General features: G+C 39.2%; 1 protein-coding gene and 1 long non-coding RNA gene across 3 annotated transcripts in view; one reads left to right on the forward strand and one right to left on the reverse strand.

Moving 5' to 3' along the window:
• The window catches only part of PKIB (cAMP-dependent protein kinase inhibitor beta), a 52,297-nt gene extending 36,712 nt beyond the window's left edge, over positions 1-15,585 (forward strand). The window contains exons 2-3 of one of the 2 annotated variants that reach the window (XM_052678021.1): positions 10,070-10,247; positions 14,683-15,585. In XM_052678021.1, coding sequence (XP_052533981.1) covers positions 10,097-10,247; positions 14,683-14,768 — 237 coding nt within the window. In that variant the 5' untranslated portion in view covers positions 10,070-10,096 and the 3' untranslated portion in view covers positions 14,769-15,585. The remainder of the gene's footprint in view (positions 1-10,069; positions 10,248-14,682) is intronic. The other variant, XM_052678031.1, reaches the window with a different exon arrangement.
• Positions 1-22,678, reverse strand: part of LOC128078164 (uncharacterized) — a 231,379-nt gene that overhangs the window by 126,900 nt on the left and 81,801 nt on the right. The gene's annotated exons all lie outside the window — the stretch shown is intronic.

Raw genomic sequence — 22,678 nt, forward strand, 5'->3', positions numbered from 1 at the left:
CCACTATTCTGTGGAAAACTTAGACAAGCTTTTACTCCAGTCTCATATTTTTCTCACAGATGAGTAAATCTAAGACTTGCCCCACTTTCAGCTTCTCTGCCTGTATACACACGCAGATCTCCAAAGTCTCTGACCATTACATCAGCCATGATCATCTCTGTGTAGACAAATCACCAAGGGCCTGAACAGGCAGGTGTCTAATCCAGTGGAGATGAGTGTTGTCTCCACAAATCAGAGTTGGAGAAATCCCTCCTGGTGATGTGTTGTTGAGTGTTAGAGAGCATATTCCTACATTAGTGTCTTAGAATCATAGAACATACTGAGTTGGAATGGACCACAAGGATCACTGAGTCCAACACAGGCTCCACACAGAAATTCAAACCCTATGTCTGAACCCTTCTTGAACATCTGGGGCTCTGCCCACTGCCCTGGTGTAAAGTGAAATTGAAATGAAAAATGAAAAATGATTAATTTGATACTGAAGAAATATTGTAAATGAAGTAAAATAAATGCTAAAGCATAAGGAAAATATAAATGTAACGTGCAGAGCAAGGGAAAAATGTGGAAATGAGAATCGAGATTTAGAATTCAATTTCAGAAGAAAATGCAGAAATGCAGTATAACACAAATTCACAAAAGGTAGCCTTACGTTCTATTGACTTTACATCTGTGTGAATGTTAAAGCCATTGGGTTGTTGAGCAGTAGGAGGCTTCAGTGCATCAGGATGACTTGCAGGTCAGAGTTAGCTCTGTTATGTTTGTGTTAGGCTTCACATGCCAAGTGATTGTTTTCTTCCAGGGCTCACTTGGAAGCCCTCAGATTACTGTGAAAAACACAGCAGCCTCCATTGGTTCATCTTTTTCAGAGGGCTGACTGAACAAAAGTGATTTTCTTTCCATCATCTGCGATGGCCTAAGGATGTGGTTGAGACAGAGTTTTTTTGGAGGAGAAAGTATCTTTTATTAGTTAGGTAAATGTCCTTGGACGAACTTTTGGGTATACTAATTCTCCTTCAAAGTGAGATGGTGTTTTAGAATTATCTTAAAATAGCTCTCTTATATTTATAAAGTCAAAGACCTTTTACTAGCACTGAGCTAATAAAATAATATTTTATTACCTAACTAAACATTGATTCAGTTGAGCAAACACATTTTGCTTTCCAGCATCCTATCCACTGAAGAATGCCAAATGCAGTATTCTGGTTGGGTTTTCCAGAATCGTGGGTGAGCTAGAAGAAAATTTCAGGAAAACCAAGTCGTTTGTGGGTAGAAGAAGCAAGTGAGGGACAGAATAAACTATAGGGAAAATAGTTATGCAGAACTTCATGGTGAAACTGAAGAACTTGAGATGATGGAAACCCTGAGAGCCATGTCTTGTAGCCATCACCCCAGTATTTCACTCAAACATCAAACGTCCGAACAGCTACTGAACTGATATTTGCTCTTTGTGAATAGAGTGGAATAGGTGCTAGCATCAACAATAAGCACTAGTGAATTATCTGAAGGTGTCATCCGCTTTGCCTTGCAATCTGGTTTTTAAAGAAGCTAGTCAAATAATAAAAACTTGACCAGTGTTAGATTTAGAAACTCTTTCATGAAAATAACAAGCAAGTTTTGTTGCAGTTTGCTGTTAAGGAAAATAAAATTAGCTTTTGCTACTTTGGTAGTACATTAGTTCTTTGATTACCCAATAAGGAGTTGAGAGTTAAGCTGTTTTAACTTTAAATACTGTATTCAGACCTATATGAGCAATTAGCAATGAAATGCTAAATATCCCTTCAGGTTTTTCATTTTTTCCTTTAGAAGAAAAAACTGCTGCAAGTAATTATTCGTCTGGAAATAGTGACATTGTTAGTCTGGAAACAGTGACTTCTCCTTGTGTGTTTGGCACTATGAAGTTAGAATGCAGAAAAAAAGAAAAACTAAAGTAGGAGTTTTACTCCAGCATAAGGAGACAAGTTGGTGCTTAGATTTCAGTACACTTCAGCTCTTTCAAAACATCCAGCAGGCATGAACTATACATAGCATCTCAAGAAAGAGTATCCTCTCCTGTCTTTAGACAAAGAAGCATAATGGAAAGCAATTGCAAAACTGGCTAAACACAAGTGTTTCCACATCAGTGAGGTGCAGTTGACCCTGAAAAGGGAAGAAGCTCAGATGTACATAGGGTGCACTATTTTACAGGTTCAGTCCAGTTCAATCTGAGGTTGAGTCTAGCGCTGCCTATATGAAAAAGTGCTTTACTAATGTACATAGTGTGTCTTTTAAGCCAGTGTAGATCTATTTGTTTGAATTTCCCTGAGTTTCGCTGCAGTAACAAAGGACAGAACATAGCCTTATGTAGTTTTATGAAGTGCTCATAAACCAATAAAGTCAGTACTTCAAATATTTGTTGTTATTTAAAAAAATGAAAGAAACAGCTAGTAGGTTCAAAGGAGGAAGAATCATACAAATAGATAATGATTAATATGTTTTAAAATATAATTATGAAATGTTACCTAACCATGACAAAGATAAGAAAACTAAATGTCAGCTTTCATTTGCATAAATAAAATTATAAAATGCTTCTGAGAGCTTGTATTGTTTTTTAATTGAAATTGTTACATGTTTAAAAGCCTAGGGACCTAGCCAGCTACCTGCTGCTATTCATACATTATTCCTTTCTCACTAACTAGCTGGAAAGAAGGACTGAGTTTTATAAAGGCAGGACAGGTTTTTCTTCAATCTTGCTTCTGCTTCCCTCTGGAAGTCTGAACATATTGCAGACTGGGACCTTGCTCCCTAGTAAGGAGCTGCTGCAGAAGCTCACCTTGCAGCTACTTGTTCTTTTGAGGAGTTCACACAATGTCAGTTGATGGAGGCCATCACCGACACTACATCGTCAGTTAACAAAATGTTCTATCATGTGTCATGTTAACAAAATTATTTATGCTTCTAAAAATAAAATTTAGAAATCTGTAGTTAAGTAAGCTCTTCTTTCTTGCATGGACTCTCATGGTTTTCTGTATGTGGGCATATTGGGATAATTGTACATATAATCTTTTAAGCAAATAAATGCCTGCTTTACTACTACCTAGCTAGTTTGCTGCTAATCTGTAGGTTCTGCTGGCAATCTCCAATGGAGCTGATCTTCTGAAAACATCCCCAAATGTTACTGTTCTTGCCTGCATCCAACTTGCCATCCAGATGAGCTCCTCATTACATGATTTCATCCCTCTTCAGTAATTTTTCAGAGCTCTCCTTTCTTGTCTCTTCAGTTTGCCTCTCCCAGTGTACAAACAAACACAGTCATAGTCTCCTATTTCTCTGTCATTCCTGTGCTCCTGTCTTTTGCTTTCTGTGGTGCTTCAGCTACACTGAGTGGCTTGTTGAAGCAGTTTCCTTCCATAGGGAGAGCAAGCTGAGGACTAAATCACTCACTGAATCTCATAAAGAATACAGTACTGACATGCATGTGTGTGCTGGCTTTTATAGCTATGCATTCGTGTGTGCTTCAGGAAGTGTCCCTGGGACTCTGGGGCCACAGCTATCAAAGCACAGGGAAAATTCCCCCCCAAAGAATTCATAGTTCAGAGGCTGGGGAACAAAATGATGGGAGAATGTGGGGAAAAAGTATGATGTGAGCATGATGATAGCAACAAAACTAATAGTCTCTCTTGCCTAGTATTGACTGCCTTCAGCTACTGTCACTTCATTTATCACTTGCTGTAGAGAACTTCTGATTAAGTTGTCAGTATCATGACCCATTCCCCTTTATTCCTTATTTTCTTTCACAACAGGACATTTGTACCATTACTTAGTGCTATTATTAGTCTTGTGATTTGTTTTTCTGTATATCAGAGCACCATGCATACCCAGCATATAACGCAGCTCATAGCAAGCCTATTCTACTCTATATGGCTTTGTAGAAGGCAAACTTTACTGTAGCATGGAAGTAAAAAAGCAACACAACTAAAAAGTTGTGTAGCTTTTTTTCTCTTTTCTTTACTATAATAGTGGCCATGTGGAAGTGATCAGAAAATCAATCAAAAGTATACCAGTATGAAGAATAAGAAAGCTCTCAAATATGGTCACTTTTCCATCTCATTTAATTTGTATAGAAAGGGGTTTCATACCCTATATGCCTTGTAATGTTGACAATCTGTCTTACACCAGTCCTTTCAACTGTTGTACCTATGCAAGTGCACATAGATGATTTTCAGGTATTGCATACAAGGGAAAGTAGAGGTTAAGAAGAATATTTTGCTTTTGGACAGAAGATGTTTGTGATAGTCCTTAATACTTAACAAAATTAATTCTCCATATTGAGCCATTTCTAATGAAAACACAGATAAGATATATCTAGAATTGTACCGAGGCATACAAACTGTCAGCTCCTCTATTTATTCTGCAGCTTTGGCTAAGCTTTCAGATTCTATACCCTAAACTGATGAGCACCTGAAAATATGATCAAGATCTTGGACTTTGACTCAATGCTTCTGAAACCAGGGCAGGAAATGAAGGAATTGTGTAATCTTGCTATCTTGGGCTGACTGGTTTGGGACTAAGTGATAAAAATTTCCAAAAATCTCATCTGGGATCCACTTTTGCACATTATCAGATTATCGCCCAAGGAACAAAGAGGAAAGTAAGTCATACCCAGAGCATACCCAATACCTAGAGCAGAAAAAGCACAGCTTTGTGTCCAGCTGTGTACATTGCCAATAACCCTGAATGAAAACCTGTTATACAACGTACTGAGCCTTCAGATGTTATACCGCGAATGTCATATGACTTATGGGCCCCCAGCTGAGATATAAGATGCAAAAGGATCCAGGCATGTTTCTACACTGTAGATTCATTGAGACAGGAAATAATTTATTTTCTCTGAATGGGAGAACAGCTTACAAATTTTTTAGAGGACTTGAGCTGGAGATGCCCTGGAATACCTGAAAGGTACTAGAAGGCCAAATCTATCACGGACAATTAAAAGGAACTTGTTTCAACTTCAGTGATATATTAAAAACCCTGAAAGCTAAAGAATTTACTTCTTTGCCTAAGTGCTTCATTTTTAACTTTTGTATACTTGTCTGTATTTTTTTCACCTTGCCATTTAAGAAGTCTATAAGCCCAAAACAATAAAGATTTCTGTTTTTGATAGAGATATGCTATGCATGTGGTCTCCTAGCACTAGGCGTAGATATGCGTTATAAATTTAATTGGAGGGGAAAAACATGAAACAGAAATCTACTCACAAAAAATATAACGTAACAGCACAGGCTACTATTAGTCATTGTCATAATCCCTGAGCTGTTTTCATTGAAATCATGACTGTTCTTAATTTTTTCCCTTTCTTTGGCCCAGTGCTACCTCAGCATTAAGCATGAGGATTACATTAACACAAATGAGAACATTCCTATTCTGATGTCTTTGAGAAAAGCAGCAAAGCCAGCAGGATGCAGCAGTACCAGAAGAGGATGTGAAAGCATGGCAATTGTATAGCAAGTGGTTTTCATTTGGGTTTTACAGTGAGAAGTACTTCGTTCTATTAAGTTTTCTGTTTTCCTTACTGAAACACTTCTCCAACTACAAACCTTAAGGGAAAAGGTGCTTGAAGAACACTCTTACTGCTTAAAAGTAAAGCAAGAAAATAAACACAGGATACTGAAATGCATCTTACAGCATGAGACCATCAAAACACAAAATTGATCAGTCCAGCTCTAGCAGTATTACACAGCTACTGTGTTTTGCAGATGCTTCTTAGGGGTTTTCATTTTTTTCCAGTCTATTCTCAGTAATGGTCATTCAAAAGGAACAATGTTTGGGAAGTGCACCATTCTGTTCAATACTGCAGACAAAGACAGAGATCTAAGAGAAAAGTTTCCAAAAGGAGAAAAGTGTGTTTGAGTGGCAAAGACTGATGTGTTTCGTTGTTCAGCCTCCTATGCAGAGCTCCAACAACACCAGTGTCAGAAACATTTTTGACATTTCCTGAGGAATAGTTTGTCCTTCTACAGAGAACAAAACCAGTATTTTCAATCTGTGTAAGACAGTGAAAAGATCAGAGAGAAAAAGATCCTTCACAAACATGTATGGTGATGATTTATCTACTTCCTAGCAGAGAGGATGAGGAAGAGACAGCACTGACATTTAATGTGGATCATAGTACTTGTTACAATTGAGCATTGTAAAGCATTTTTCCCTTGATCCTCAACATGAGTTGTTTCAGGAGAAGTATTTTTTCTTTCCCTTTGTCATTTATTTAAACAAATTCCTATCAGCTTCTGTGACTTGTCCTTCAAAAGAGACCAACAATGCTGCTGACAAAGGAGGACTCAAAGATTAACTATCTGTCTCACATAGACAAAAACATGCTGGTAGTTTTCTTTGAGGACACTTGAATGTCTGATAGATTTGCTTATCAGTTTTTTCTTCTGTTGGTAGCCAGTTTGCACAAGCAGACGCTTCCTACTCCCATGTACACCAGAGTGGTCAGTTGTGCAGCTGCGTGGTCCTGCAGGCATTTTGGAGGGCTATTGGAGAAGGTTAACTCCTCACTCCTGAAAACCCCTTAGCACAGTGTCATGGCCCAGTAATAATAAGCAAAGTTAATCTGGTGTCATGGAGTACTGGTGAAATACTTGATGGCATAGTTTTTGTAATTTATCACGACAGTCAAAGACCTTGGATTCTAATTTAATGAGGAGGGCTTTTTTGGAAGTCCACCTGCCTTCCTCTGTTGACACTTTGCAAACAGCCACCTTCCCTGTGTGACTCATGTCCCACTCAGTGCCTTTCAGTGTCTGGACCACATGGGTCTTGCTGTGATAAAATAAGAGAGACAGGAAAGCAGGCAATCTTTTGCTCTAGCAATCTGTCACTCTTCTTTTACAACTGTGTGCCAGTAGTGTAATGAGTGGTGACATGGGAGGAACATGATAATGTTCCATGATAATAATTTAGAAGCTGAGAGAAGCAACTGCATGCTGACATTGGCAAGGTATGTGTGTATTTATCTTGGGTAAGAGTACAGAAAAATGAGTGCAGTGAAGCTGCAGGAGATGTTGCCAGCAGGAGGAGGAATGGCATTGGGAAAATTGCAGCCTTGCACACTGTGATTATTATTTACCCTGTGAGGAAGCAAGAAAAGTGCTAAACATAACACATGTAAGAAGATGCCTGCCTCAAAAAGGTAGTTACTTCCTGAGGGAAATATTAAAAAAATTAAAGCTAGAGGCAGATAAAGAGCAAAGAAACTAAACTATTCTAAGACAGCACCAGGATGAAACTGAACAAATTTCTTAGAATGGAAGAAAGAAATGGCATTTGGCTATAGTACAGTAGAAAGCTACTTTGAATATGGTCTGTTGAACCTTTGGAGTTACGTTTTGATTTATGTGAACGTAAATGAACCAAAGTTTTGATTTATATCATCAATTATAAGCCTGCTGGGGTAGTCCCTTATCTTTGGAATATACTTGGACAGTGTCAGTGTCTGTGTTCAGAACTTTCCTGTCCAAATTAGAAGTGTGCTAGCTCAGTGAGAAGCCCTTAGCATTTGAACTCAGCCTTCTCCTCATCTCTGATATCTGAAGGTTGGTACAAAAAAAAGCGAAGGTGAAACCTTCACTTTTAATGGTAACTGCTATTCAGAAGACAGTATACTTTTATTATTTTTAGATAGCTACATTTGAATTACGTCCACCAGTCTGACAGATGATGGGCTGATTTTCTGCCCAACAGATGTTCCAAGATTTGTCTCTGCAGGCTTTTTAAATCAAGTACATAAATCAAAATTCATGTACATGGAAGCAAGTCAGACTGTGTCCTTCATCATCTTTGCCTTGTGTTGTGCACTGGAGGAAGATTACATTGGGGAGAGAGAGCCTGGGGTGGAAAATGGAAAAAAAGAAAAAAAAAAAAAAAAGAAGAAGACAGACTTGAGAAGGTCTTTGCTGTGTTTTAACGTTAATGTTGGTCTGTCGATCTGTAAATGAGTAGAAGTCAGCTCAGAACTGCATTGTACTACCAACTACATGACCTGAACTGAATGTGCAAGCACTGTGGCCATGCTGGTATTTTGTCACTGGGAACGAAACTTAACAGCTTTATCCAGCAAAGGAAGATGCTGAGTGTTTATTGTTCTGAAGTGTATTTTACAGTGTCTTGCAACTCTGAAGAAATATATGTTGGACACCTACAGTTAAGTGAATATGAACACTCAGGAAAAAAAAAAAAAGAGCAACCCATGAGACTGCGTCTGTGAATTTGGATTCATTTTCCTTATTTTGATATTTCTTGTAAAGTGTCAAGCTCATTCATTTCAGTGAATATACAGTATAATACTGTACCTAAATCAGAATTGTGATACATTTATCTTGTATATTTTCTCAACATTGGATGCTCGAATTTTTCTATTGCTTCAATGTTTTTGCTACTTATGGAAAGGATTCATTTGGACTTGCTCTGACATAAGATGAGAACTTCAAAATCTCATGGTCAGAACCTTTAATCACTGACTATTTAAAGAAAGTTGTTTATTTGTTAGTTCAAGTCATCTTTCAGATGTGCAGATTTTATTCATGTCATCACTTCCTGCCAAGTAGGATTCATTTATTTTATTATTCAGTATTCAGAGATATAGAGATAGTTAAGAATATTTATTATTGTAGTTGGAATATCACACATGAAAAGAAATTTGAGAGAGAAAAGGAAAATGCTCTTTGCTGTTGATGCACAAGGGCAGCATCAGTAATTGAAGTGCTGCTGCTCCCTTCTTGCACATCAGAATAGGTTATGTTTGATTTAACAATCTGCCTCAGTTTTTCTATCCATGAAAGGAGAGTACCAATAATTTCTAACCCTAGCAGGAATTTAGAATGGTGATCATGATGCTCTGTTTCGTACATGAAGAACAGTAAAAATGGAACTTTGAACTTTGCCTATCTAATTCTTATTCTAAATACAGGCAGTCATCAATCAAGCTGGTACTCTTTCATCAAATGGTCTCCAACCCCACCTGTGCACTTTCCTACATAATGTGCTGACTATAGCTACACTAAGACACAACATTCCTGTTGCACTCTACACAGAACTGCACTTTTTTGAGCAAGTATTGTTTTTGATTGAGCAGTTAATGGCAAATTATTAGGAATTACTGTGTTAATTAATGGAAGTCATGATGTGCAAATCTGGTATGATAATCTTTTGTGATACTTAATAAAACAGGGGTAATGGAAGTTTTTCAAACTGTCCTTGCCTGCTACTTGCGATGAAGTATCTGCCTTCTGCTTCAAGTGCTCTCGCTTCAGCTGCTGCCCTGAGGTGTGATCCTTCACACATATCTATGCCTTAACCAAAGCCCATTTTCATCAGCAGGAATTTTCACATTCAATTCCATGAGCTTTGAGAAAACTCAGCACCACTGGCTCTCTTACGCACAGGATTGCATTATTTATTCAGAAAAGGCACGTGCATGAGCTGGAGTTAGACCAAATTAGTTATTTCCGTAGAAGCAGAGGAAAGCAAGTGGTTTGGTATTTGTAGGCTTAAGAAATTTTTTGCAGATTTTTATTTTTAGTTTGTTGAGAGGCCTTTTTATACAATTTACTCCCCGTGAAAGGAATTTGTTGTAATAACATCCTAAATAAGAGTCCAAACAAGATTCCTAATAAAGAAAAGCTAATGGTTCATGGAGACAGTATGACTAAACAGAGTTTCAGTTCCCTTCCCCATGGCAGTGTGGCAAAACCACTTGAAAGGGATGCTCGGGTGGTAAGAAGCCACACAAGTGGTGGACAGAACAGTCTGTTGCTGACCTTATCTACAGGTTTCCTGTAGATACACAACTGCTCATTATGCTCCTCAGTTGTGCAAATGGCAACATAATGAAATGCACAGAGGTTCTTCTCTAAGGCTTTAGCACCCAGCATTGAAGTACATGGCTTTACTAAGAAAAGACCCTCTGGGGCAAACAAAGCCCATGGCTGTTGTGTTGATCTGGTGAATAGAATCCAGACTGAAGAAGCAGACCTGTTTAGTGTTTTGATTCCAGGCTATACTTTTTTTCTTCTGTTTGCTCTACCTACAGATGTTGCTATGAGGAAAAGAGTCAGCAATGACTGATGTGGAGCCCCTGGTGACAGACTTCGCAGCATCGGGCAGGGCAGGCCGCCGCAATGCCTTACCTGACATCCTGGGCTCTCCTGCTGGTGCCGGGACCTCGGACTTGCCGCACAAACTGGCCGAGCTGTCTGTTTCTGAAGGTAGCACCTGTGTGTTCCAGAAGCGGGCATCTGCATGTAGCCATCCTTTGCTTTCTCCTTAAGACTTCTGGCACCATGTAATTTTGATGTCAGTGCCATTAGTTCTTTCTTCATTCAGGTTTAAGTGCAGTCTTCCAAAACAGTTTTGTACTCCTAACAAGACAAGTTAATTTTAACCCAGACTGAGTCTGCCATATCCACCCACAGACTCACTGTGCAGCAGTCTGGGGAAGGGTGCTGGGAACTGAATGCTGGCTCACATGAAGAAGAGGAACCACAGTTACATTGCTGGACAGCTTGGCAAACCACCATGCCAGCTATTAATTAGAGTCTCCTCTTGCTCAAGGGTAGCTTAGCACAAGACAGTAAGCTGTGCTGCTGATCCAATTACAGCTATCATTCTAACTTAGAGTTAAAAATTAGGAGTGCTGAGTCCTCCTGCTAAGCTTCAGACTTTGCTGTCTGAGATCAGTGCTGCATTTCTGATGCTGATGAAGTGAGAATTATAGGTTGCCTCTGAGCATGGGTTGCTCCTACTTTTTAAATCTTTAAAACTTTAAATTTTTAAATTAAAAGAAGAAGAATATTCTTCTTCTCATGCCTGCCGCTCCCAAGGTGGTCCTACTTCCAGCAGCAGCAATGGTCTGCAGGCAGCAGAGTAGGAGGCAAGCCTGTGCTGAAGGATAGAGGGCTCATGAATTCCAACTGAAATAGGTTACAGGAAAATTCTCAAGCTCGAAGCTCGATCATGCTTCTATATTACTTGAAGTAGTGTTGAATTTACATCCTCTTAAAGCACCATAAAACTGTGGGAAATTCTTTGATTACAAATTGTCCTTGCTTTGATCATTTAATTTATATTCATGTGTTTGGACTTTTGTAATCCAAGCCCATCTGGGGCCTGTTGAAGGACTTCTGGGGATGAAGAAGAGGAGGATTAGAGATATCATTTCTACGAGGAATGAAAAGAGAGACTGGATCACAACGTCCTCTCTTGAAACTAGGAAGGGGAGGAAAAAACATTATCTGAATGGGTGCTGGAAGGAGGCATTACTTTTGCAAAAGGAAAGGCCAAGGATTTATGAAGAAGAGAGGACAGACTTAAATAAGTGAAAGCCAGCAAGGACAGTTATATATGCCTAGGTGAAAGGGCAGTACTGAGGAGAACTGGGGGAATCTGGAAAAGCAGATTGAGGGCACTGTGTTAAGAGTGCATACAAGGTTATGCAGGTCAGTAACGGCAGATGAGACGCAGTTCAGACTCCTTGAATTTGAGATGTCCTTGCAGATGTCCTCTTTCTGGTGTACGTGATTGCAGCATTGCAAATCCATTCCAAAGTATAGACAGGCAATTAACATTTAATGCTTTCATTTTCAAATACCTTCTTTTTAATTCCGAAAAAGCTCTTCCACTTGGCACCATTGCACACAGTGACCACGGGCCACGTTCCTGCAGGAGGGAACTGTTTCCCTTGTCAAAGAGGAGGCAGGTGGGAATTTGACATTGTGGAAGTAAAGCTCTTGGACTGGGAAGTCCAAGCCATTGGAATATTCATTGCTATGCTATGAATAACTAACCTTTGTATTGCTTAGAGCAATTAACCTTGAGGGGCATACATAAGACCATGTTAAACAAAGCTCAAAAAATACAACAGTACAGGTAAGTTCCTCATGTTTGTTTCATTTTGACTCTGGAAAATTGGAAACAATATACTTTTTAAGGCATGGAAAAATTTTCTCCGATATATATATGTTTTTTCCTGCATAAAAGTAAACGTGAAAGAGTGAGTGTCTTCTTAAAAGAAATGTTACAGTACAAGATAATAGAAGTACTCCAGACAGAGTAATCCTTTCCTGGTGCTCATCCAAGTGCATTAAGAAGAAATGAAACACAGCTACATTAGTTTGAGCAGTATGTACCAGTGCTTTCTTAAAAACAAAAGGAGATTTGAAGAACAATTCATAGCATGGAATTATCCTTTGCTTTTTTCATTGGCACCAGAGCACTCCCAGAAGGAGTAATTGCTATTATCAGCATTTTGCAGTCATGATAATAAGTGAATGCAGGATACAGTTAGACACACTGTGACTAGTGGGCACTGCTTGGGTGCTTTTGTGAATTGGGAATTCCACAAGCATCAAAATGGGAATTGCGGCCTCATTTTCTTGTCAGTTAAACTTCCAATTGGGCAGCAAGCAAAACTGAGGGAAAGTCATCAAAATAAAACGAAAGCTTACAATGCCGTGACTGGGAAATTTTTTGTTTGTGATACATTTGGGGCTGTAATGGACAAAACTTGCTTGTCTTTGGCTTTAGCAATAAGCTGTTAAAATGAAAGCCATTGCCAGCTCAGAACAAAGAGGTTAGATAAATGAGAAAAGCAGAGAAGATAGAACATGTGGCTATATAAAGCATGCCCTATTTTTTTCTGAAAGATTTAGTGAAGACTACGGGGAATGGCGAGGAGGGCTCTCCATCTTGCTTCACATTTAGCTAATGCTCATTGGATCATACATTTCTTTTCCTTCTAAAAAGCTGTCACTTGCTGTCAGAGTGAAAGGTCAGAAACGGGATTTGCTAATACCTTCTGTCTGGTTTAGAAGATAAGAGACTTTGCATATATTCTTTATGAAAATGCAAGGACCATTGCTGTGTGATACAAATTTCTGTGCACTCTGGACATTCCACTAAATTAATATTCACTTTGAAATGAATGGAGATGTTTTGGCATCAGCTATTTTTCACAGAGCCCAAGTCTGACAGGAAGGCTATCTGTACCCTACCCACCTCTGCTGATGTGTTAGTTTTGGAGAGTTGATACTGCCCAAAGGTAGTCTGATGGGAAGCTATAGTGGAACCATATTAAACAATCATAGAGTCATAGAATCATAGCATCATAGAATGTTCTGGGTTGAAAAGGACCACAATGATCATCTAGTTTCAACCCCCTTGCTATGCGCAGGGTTGCCAGCTACTAGACCAGGCTGCCCAGAGCCACATCCAGCCTGGCCTTCAATGCCACCAGGGTCGGGGCATCCACAACATCCTTGGGCAACCTGTTCCAGTGTGTCACCACCATCTGTTGTGATATCAGTTGATATCACATGAGATTCCAGGATTAAAGAAGAATCTGCAAAAAGTTTGAGAGCAAAGAGGTTACACTGACCTTCTGTAATCTGCTTTGGGGGTCTGTTCTGCTAATAATTTATGTTGCTTGGTGAAAATAATTCTAGGTAACTGTGTATAACTGTCTGGATGTAGCTGTCTGGATGTAGCACCTGTGCTGTAAATAAGAGTTTGGATTTCCTCTAGCAAACTCTGTTTACCCTGTCTACAAGACTCCACTAATATTGGACATCAAGCCCCAAACAGAAGTAGACAATAGAGGACACGGCTCTGTCTCCCTTTCCTTAAAAGTGCTGTGCTATGTAATACTGAAGAATGTTAAATAACTGAGTTCTTAATTTACCAGTGTTAAACTATGAAGCCTCCAAACCAGAGGCTGTTGCAGACAACATCAAGCAGTTTATTGTGCACAGTGGTATAAATTTACTGTGGTAAGCGGTGACGAATATATATAATATTGTCTGTTTGTGATGTGTTAATGGCAAATCTCCAGGGAAATTCCTGAAATTTGACCTCTTAGATTATGATTATTAAATCAGATAAAAGTTGGAAGATGATACAACCAGATTTGCAGAAGCTACGGTCTGTCTTAGGTCTGAGTACACAAACTGTTTTGTTACCATTGTTAATGCTCTGTGAGACTTGAGGATAGTGTGAAAATAATTGTGCTTTGCAAGGAAATCAAGGCAAGAGGAGATGTCATTTCTCAGTGAGAGAATATGGGCTTCAGAAGAGACAGTGCAGAATTCCACATATCTAATGATGACCATAAACATGAATCAGTTCTGCTGGTGTGCTTTTATTTGTACTAGCCATGTCATCGTTCCATTCTGATCTATGAAAGAGTGAACTTCAAAATCAGAATTACAAAAAAAATATATATATACCCTCATCTTGTGAAAAAAAAATTAATTCTGCTATGTTTTTAGTGGCAAAGAAGGTCAGACAAATAACGGACATGTTCATAAAATGTAATGTTATCTACCAGAATCCAAACTGTGCTCAGAGGAGTGCTATATTCTAACCTGACTTTGAAAACAAGTCAGAAAAAAGAAAAGTTATATCTGATCTGATGCTTAAAATTTATCAGAATGTGCAAGGAACATGGAAATCAGAACCAATAGGAAATTGTTTTTGGACAATGTCTGTGCAGCTTCTTTATATTTTGAGTTTATCACTCTTTCCAGAGCACCCATGAGTTTGGTAATAAAGAGCCAATCCAAATAGAAGTGATCGATAAGCTCAAATATTTGACTGTAATTAAAAAGCTCTAAGACTGTGTGCATTATAAATGTTTGTGTTTTTTTCTAGATGAAGGAGCAGAGGGTGGAGAAGTATCATCATCCAAAGCCTTGCTGGAAAGTCAAGAGGCAGAGGGAAAGAGCAGCAGTTCCTAATACCTGAGGACTGCTCGACTGATGAAACCTGTCGACAGACTTTGCAGAGTTTCCCTGTTACCTATTTTGAAGTGTGGTAGCAATTGCAACAGCAGAGGAAAGACTTTCGTGACACACTTATATGTAGATGGCTTTAACATGGAACTGCTGTTTTTTCTGCTGTTGTTCATCAGAAAAAATGTTCTACACATCCAAATGGGAAGAGAACTAAAGAATGTATCTGTTCTGCTTCTTTTTTTTTCCTTTTTTCTTTTTTTTGTTTGTTTGTTTGCTTAATGATTACTTTATTCATCCAAACTAATCTTCTTTGGGAGTTTTAATGAACATAGATAGCAGATGTACCAGGTAATGATTACTTTAAAATAAAAGTCCTATTTCTTAATTTTCTAAAATAGCTTCTTTGTTACACAGAGGTGTATTCACTCTCCTTTAAGATAGTAAGTATGTATTAGATTACAGACCCAATCTGCAGTATATCTTCAGAGATTTTTGTTCTCATTAGGTATAAGAAGATGGATGTGACAAATAGGAAAACTAACTTTTTTCTCTCTTCTTCCTGACTTCAAAGCATTTTGTTTAGCATTTAAACTACCAGTGTTCATTTTTTTAGTCTCTTTACACTCTATTTAATTATGGCAGATCATCTCACCTATCCCACTCCTAGCAGTCTTGCTATTTCTGTCATTTCTGTTTTCAGGCTTATTATTGTAGCTGTTCATGTATATCTGAAATAAAATAGCCGTGTTTGTAAGTGATTAAAACTGTTCATCTCACTAAGGAAATTAAATAGCTATCGTATTTTCTGTCTTCTGTTGAATCTTTGATGTTTCTTTTATATGACAAGACTCAAAACCCCATAATAATGTATAATTATTGCATCTCATTTTTGCTTTACTGTTTGCTGCTGATGAAAGTGTTCCAGTGTGATTTTTACAGAGTTTTATCTATTTAAATGTTGGGGGTTTTTTGTTTGTGTGTGTGTGTGTATCTGTGTGTGTGTGTGTGTGTGATGAAGGCCATGCTCCTGAAACTTCCCAGCATGCAGTCCTTTACTGTAGGAGTCCAAGATTCATGCACAGACACCCTTACTGCTGTCTACAGCTGCGGCTGTTTTTTGTACTTTGTGAGACTTGACCAATACTGACAATCAAATTATTTTATTTACCCACACAGTCTCTCTGCTGGACTGTGGCAAGATGGAAGAAGTGTCCCACATAGGCACATCACACAACTGACTGATATTCCACCTACAAAATATTTGTGCATTTTATGGCTGGTGGACATCTTGCAAGAGGCTTTTCCACACAGCTACCATTCATAATAGGCATTTGCATTTATTAATAGGCTGTCTTTTAGGGACCATTCAGTAAAGGGTAGATTTTATCCAGCTGAAGCAACACTGGGTTCTCTCCAGCTATCTGTGCTCATTCAACAAGTGCAGCATCCCAGAATTACTTTCAAGTTTGGAATAGGAAATAACATACTCCACTATAGCAAAATGGGTGGCTTAAGACAGTCTGAAAACCTGAGCTAGCAGAGGACAAAAGCTGAAAAACACCATGGAGGGGGACATAAAATTAACTGTATTTGTGATGCACACTTTTGTTCTGTGTTACAGTCCTTTTCTCATACTCCAGTCTCCTTTATAGCATCGGGACACATGAACGCGTTCAGTTTTAAGATGTTAAAATGATCCAATGGGATTCAAGTAGTTGAGTATTACTGAAGCAGAATTCCTTATACGCTTTAAGTGGAGCGTATGTTAAAGTGCTCTTCTGGGTCACAGCCTATATCGAATTCTTCCTTCACAGTTGCAGCACTGGATATATTTAGAATTTTCTCTTACGTTAAACAGACTCTGAAATTTGGGTTACAGGAACAGATACTTAAATATTTTTCTACTTTGAAAAGCTTTGAAGGGTTTTAGTTTTTTTTTTTCCTATTAAAAGACCAATCATGTGAACCAATTAAAGTTAGCAAATTATTCATGTGTTAAACCACCTATAAAATTACTCAGCAGACATACATACGTACCACTACTCACAGACATTGAATTTAGAACCTTAACCAGGGTGGTAAACTAGTAGGAGAATTGGTGCTTACTTTTGCTGTATGAACCTGTCGTTGAGAGTGTAGAAAGAAGCTTAAGAAGAAACTCTGCATAAGATGTAAAGACAAACAGGAAGATTTAAAATGCAACTCAGTTAAAAACAATTGGCATGAGAGACATTGTGCTGAAAACTTTGGTCCAGAAGAATTTATTAGTTCTGTATTACTCCTCACTCAGGCAGACAGGAGTTAGCCAAGCCCCTTCTGAGCTCTTTGGGTACCTCAAGGCCACAGTACCCAGGAATTAGGGGTTTAAGCAGGGTTACTGTCCGAAGTACAGCTAGAGTTGGGCAAGCTCTGGTTCCTTTTCTTGCTGGTATCTTGAAGACAGACAGTAACTCCTGCTGGACTTTAGCTGTGCCTGTAAAGAGCTAAGTGCTTCTGAATACTCCCTGCTGAGCCAGTTTATCCAGTTTTAACTAATATCCAGGACATACCACCTTCCTATTAGCTCAGATAATGAATAATTAATGCTAGTGTTTTCTCTTAATCCATATAGTTACAAAGTTATGGCCATGAATCAGCAGAATATTTTAAAATATGCTTAGCTTTAAATGTAGATTAGTCTCACTGAAGTAAGTAGAAATACTTAGTGCTTAAAATTAGGTGCATATTTAATTAACTTGATAAATTACAGCAGCAAACTTCTATTAAGGCTAATTTTGTATTATAACGCATTAATCCCAATTTCCATTTGCAGCAAGTGCAGCACAGGTAATAGCATCTTTTTCATCAGCATAAAAGCACCATCCTGGGCTTTTATACAGAGCCAAGACATTTATTTTAGTATCAAGCAAAAACAGTAACTTTATTGTCTCCAAATTTCAGAACTCAATGAGGTAAAGATTAATTCTCAGCCACTCTGCATACTTAAAAAAAAAAAGGATAGAAAATAAAACTCTGTAACTTAATTGTACATACATTAGAAAATTTAATAATTTAGATTCTTCGAACACATAAAAAAAATGGCCTCACTCTTTTTCAGATATCATTAAGAAGGTAATTTTCTTTTGTTCAGTTGTTCATCATGAGCTCCATGTAAGAGGCAAGTGAACATGCTGAGGCATATCTTCTGTTATTATAAATTAGGAAAGTTCCATTTGTTTTCTGGAAGGCAATGAAGGAGTAAGTAGATTTTAAGGTAGGGGACTGATTATTAGAACAATCTAATTTATGCTTTCTCATGATTTCTCATGATTTATGCTTTCTTATGATTTCTCATTTAGCTATCTTCATCTGTGCCACATACTATCATTCTGGTGTAACTGCATAGGCTGAGCTTTAAAAAGAAATGCTGGATGAAATGATCATCAAAGCACTGGTATACTTTATAAGGAATTTTCAAAGCATTGATGGTAATGTATAGCTCATATCCAGTTGTCACTGAAGGAAAAGACTGTTTTACATCAACTGCAGTTTTAACTCAGGAGTTACTAAGTGTACAGAAAATGTTTCCCATTCTGTAAAGTCCTTGAACAAATACTTGAGGCAAGGAAACTACTCACTGGTAACATCATATAATTTTGCATTATTCAAGACATTATATTTGGTTATATGGACCTATGTTCCTACTCACAGTGACCAATTCTCTGTTGCACAACATTCACTCCAGCTCATAACAGGGCAGTAATGACTTACAGTAATGACAAAACATATACAATGTTTTGCATACATTGTATGTTTCCAAACTGGGCCTTGCAGATGAAGAGTTATGCATATAAATATTTCTTCAAGCCAGTAAATTTCAAAGTGTATTTTAATTAGTTAACTCACTTCATGAATGCTGTTAATAAACAGATGATGATAAATGATAAACTGGCTGCTGTATGCGTATATACCATGTATTTATTTAAATAATCCTTAGTTACTTCTATGTAAGAGTCACATCAAAACATTGGCTGATCGTTAATTTTTGCTTGTTATACCAGTGCATTTATACTTGTACCACAACAGCCAACTGTTTGACAATAGAATATGTGGAAGTGTATCTTCTATATCATTCCCAAATAGTGAGAGGATACACAGTTATTACACGTTGATAAATACAGTGGTGATCATATGGAGTCTTAACTGCGCTTGCATTAGTTAACAATGACACACAGCAGTAGCGATAAGATATGTAATGCACACTTTACCATCATGTATTCCAAATATCTTTTACATATTTCAGGATGCAGCAGATTACTTAGGGTTGATTTTGATTTTGATTCCTCTGTTCTGCCTGCTGGTGCTTTGTGTGTGGTAAAACACATGAGGGAGAATTAAAGAGTCAGAGATTTCCATACTGATTTCTCCACCAGTTTTGCACAGACTGTTTGCTCTGCTGAGAGCTGCAGATCTGCTGTGAATCCTGAGGGGTGCCCAGGTCAGCCCAGCATAGACCTGAAGGGCTGAGCCCACTGGAGTGCGTTGATTGTGCTATCCAAAGCGGTTTGGCTGAAAGCAGCAAGAGCTTAACTGTCCTGCCATCTAGTGGGATCCTCAGCCTGCCAGGTAGCCTGCTTGAATAAACTGAGTGGTGATCAAACCTCAAAATCAGCAAAGTGCAAGGCAGCTGGCCTGGCTAGAGATTGAATGTGTCCAGTTTATCTGAGGCACTCACAGGTTTTTACTAGGAGCCCGTGCATCTTGTAAGAGTCATGTGATCTTGAGCATGCAGAAAGGTAACTGCAAACAGCAGTCTCTCATTGCTGAGAATATTGTTCTAATGGATTACATAGGCTGGGAAAATAGCCCTAGCTAAACACTCTCAGCCACACAGTGCTGTCACTGCTCCCTCCTGGTGTCACTTCCAGCTCACTCCCTTGCACAGTGTCTGCCCACATAGCATTCCATCCCTGCTCTCTGCTTTGGGTCGGGGTGCTAACACCACCACATGACAGTTTTGATTTTTTCAAGGAGAACTCTTTCACCTTCCCTACTTGAAGCTGTTCTATACTGGGTAATGATTAGCAGTAAGTGGAGACCTGCTATTTTACTATTTCACTTTATCTCCCTGCTCAGCTGGGTGAGAACCAGGTCACGCTCACGAGGCCGGGCACGAGATGGCGCCCGAGCCCACGCCAGGCCAGCTGCCGGGCCCTGGAAGTGTTCATTGCCGCGCCCGCCTCAGAAATGGCAGAGTTCGGTTCTCTCACTGTAAGAACCGAAGGGGAGAGCTGCGGCAGCGCCCCGCAGGCCGGCCCCGGTAGGGACCCGCAACACGCTCCGCAGGGGAGCCGAGAGCAGCCGGCAGAGGGCGCTGCCGCCCGCCCTGCTGGGGCTTCGGCTGCCGCTGCTAACAGCCGGTACAGCCGGTCTGCGTCTCGTCGAGCGGGTAGCCTTCTACTTGGAGCATCCAACCAACCTGCCCATTCTGGTCCTTCCCTGTGCCTGAATTTCATATTTAACGCCATTCAAAGCTTGCATCAATCTCATCGCTGCCTCTTCTCAGTGCTTGCCCCTTGCTTTGCTCACTTAGACCTCCTCACGCCTCCTTATATCCAATATCACCAGCTAGTGCTTTAAACAGCAACCTGAGTGATGCAGTTGACACAACAGAAAGGAACAGAGGCCGTCCAGAGGGACCTGGGCAGGATGGAAAAGTGGTCCACATGAACCTAATAAGGTTTAACAAGGGCAAGTGCAAGGTGTTGCTCTTGGTTCAAGGTAATCCCAGATTATCTCGGGAAGATCTCATTGAGAGCAGCCCTGCAAAGAACAACTTGGGGATTCTGGTGGCTGAAAATCTGATCATAAGCCAGCTGTGTGCTCTTGCAGCCCAGAAGGGTAACTCTGTCCTGGGTTGCATCAAAAGGAGGATGGCCAGCAGGGCAAGGGACATAATTGTTCCCCACTTGTGAGGCCCCATCTGGAGTACTGCATCCAGGCCTGGGGCCCCCAACATAGGAAGGATGCAGGGATGTTGGAGGGGGTTGTTTAGCTTGGAGAAGAACAGGCTCTGCGGAGACCTCACTGCAGCCTTCCAATTCTTAAAGGGAGGTTATAAGCAGGAGAGAGACAGACCTTTTACATAGCCTGATAGTGACAAGACAAGTGGGAATGGCTTTAAACTAAAAGAGGGGAAATTTATGTTAATTTTCAGGAAAAAAATCTTCATTCAGAGGATGGTGAAGCACTGGCACAGGCTACCCAAAGAAGCTGGGCTCAACATTTTGAGGTGTTCAAGGCCAAGTTGTATGGGGCCCTGAGCAGCCGTATCTGGTGGGTGCCAACCATGTCTGCAGCTTGAGCTGTAACCTGAATAGACTGTATTGTGTACTTAAAGTTGCTCTAGAGAAAAGTAGCATGTGATCATGCAAATAGAGCTGGTTTTGCAACGTAAGGAAGTGCTAAAATAAGTTTATCCCAGGCATGTCCTTTTAGACAGCCTTCGATCTCTTGACTTCATGGTGGTTTTTTGTTGTTGTTGTTGTTGTTTTTAACATGAGCTTTCAGGAGTGGGAATTTCTAGCTAAGTTTATAAAAGATAGAATGAAATACTGATATGTAAGAATGAAAATAATTGAAGTTGGGGAGACAAAGGACAGTGAGAAGAGTTAAAAGACAGAAAGCTGTGTCACTTCCCTCTGCAGTCCTTCATTAAGCAAAGCAGCCAAGCCCTTCTTGGCATGAGTGAGTCAGACCTGCTCCTGCACCCTTCCTTGCTTCCGGACTCTGGATGTCTTTAGCACTGGCTGTAGCTCCCACCACCTGCTCAAGGAAGTTTCAAAGGTCTGGAGGAAGATGCTACTAGAAGCATTGCTGAAATATTACAGAATGAGTGAAGGAGCTTGTGATAAACAGAGGCTCTTGATTGTGTTTACCATGGTCCTATGGTGGAGGAGATATTTTGAAACATGAACATGGATGCATAAATTTAAAGGAATAGTAGATGTATCTATACATCTCCACTTGGCAATTGCTTCAGGACAGTCCTGGAAGTGAGTCCCATGATTATCAGGCAGGGATACTACATGCCTAGTTTCTTTCTTATGCTTATCTGCATCTTCTCCTGTTGCAGAGTCTGGATCTGACAAAGCATAATCCTACACACATGGCTGAATGTGTCTTTTAAGTCTCTTAGTCTAGACTTACTCATTGTGACTGTCTCATGTGATTTCTTGCATAATCCAGGATATGGAACTTCTCTGAATTACTTCCTCTATCACGTCTAAAAAAAAACCACGTTTGTACCTTTTAATCCAGTTTACAGCTGACAGGAATTAAATGTATAATAAAGTGGTTTTAAAGTTATTCTGGTACTTTACAACAATTATGCACTTTATTTGTAATATAAATTTATCTAGAATTCACTTCTACTTAGAAGCTTTCATACCTTTGTATACTAGACTGAAGATCCAGTCTTATTTTAGTTTCTCCAGGGTTAATCTCCTAATAGCAAAGACGATGAGTTTTCCCCAAGTTTGTCTTGTTATTAGTCCTTATTTAAAGCTAGTAATAGGCTATTTTGCAATGCTTAAACTTGCTCTTGAACTTTATGTTTGAGGAAGCTTATGTATTTAGACTTGTGAAAACTGAAAAATAATTCGTTTCACACAAACCAATGTGTAAAGCAGGGATATATTTGCACTATGTAAATGAATTGACAAGGAAGGTATGTAATTATATCTAGGTCACCTACTATGAGCTAACATTTCAGAAGTACTTCTGCCTGATCTGTGATAGGCATATTTTCCTTAACAACAGGCCCATAAGTTGATAATCTAATTAAATTATTTATGAAGACTGTGGAACTCAGCATTTTTTTCAAGGTTGCATTAACCATACCTGGATCCCTCTGCCAGTTTAGGACTTCAGAG

Source organism: Tympanuchus pallidicinctus, unplaced genomic scaffold, assembly GCF_026119805.1.
Source record: "Tympanuchus pallidicinctus isolate F22 unplaced genomic scaffold, pur_lepc_1.0 scaffold1, whole genome shotgun sequence".
NCBI lineage: Eukaryota > Metazoa > Chordata > Aves > Galliformes > Phasianidae > Tympanuchus > Tympanuchus pallidicinctus.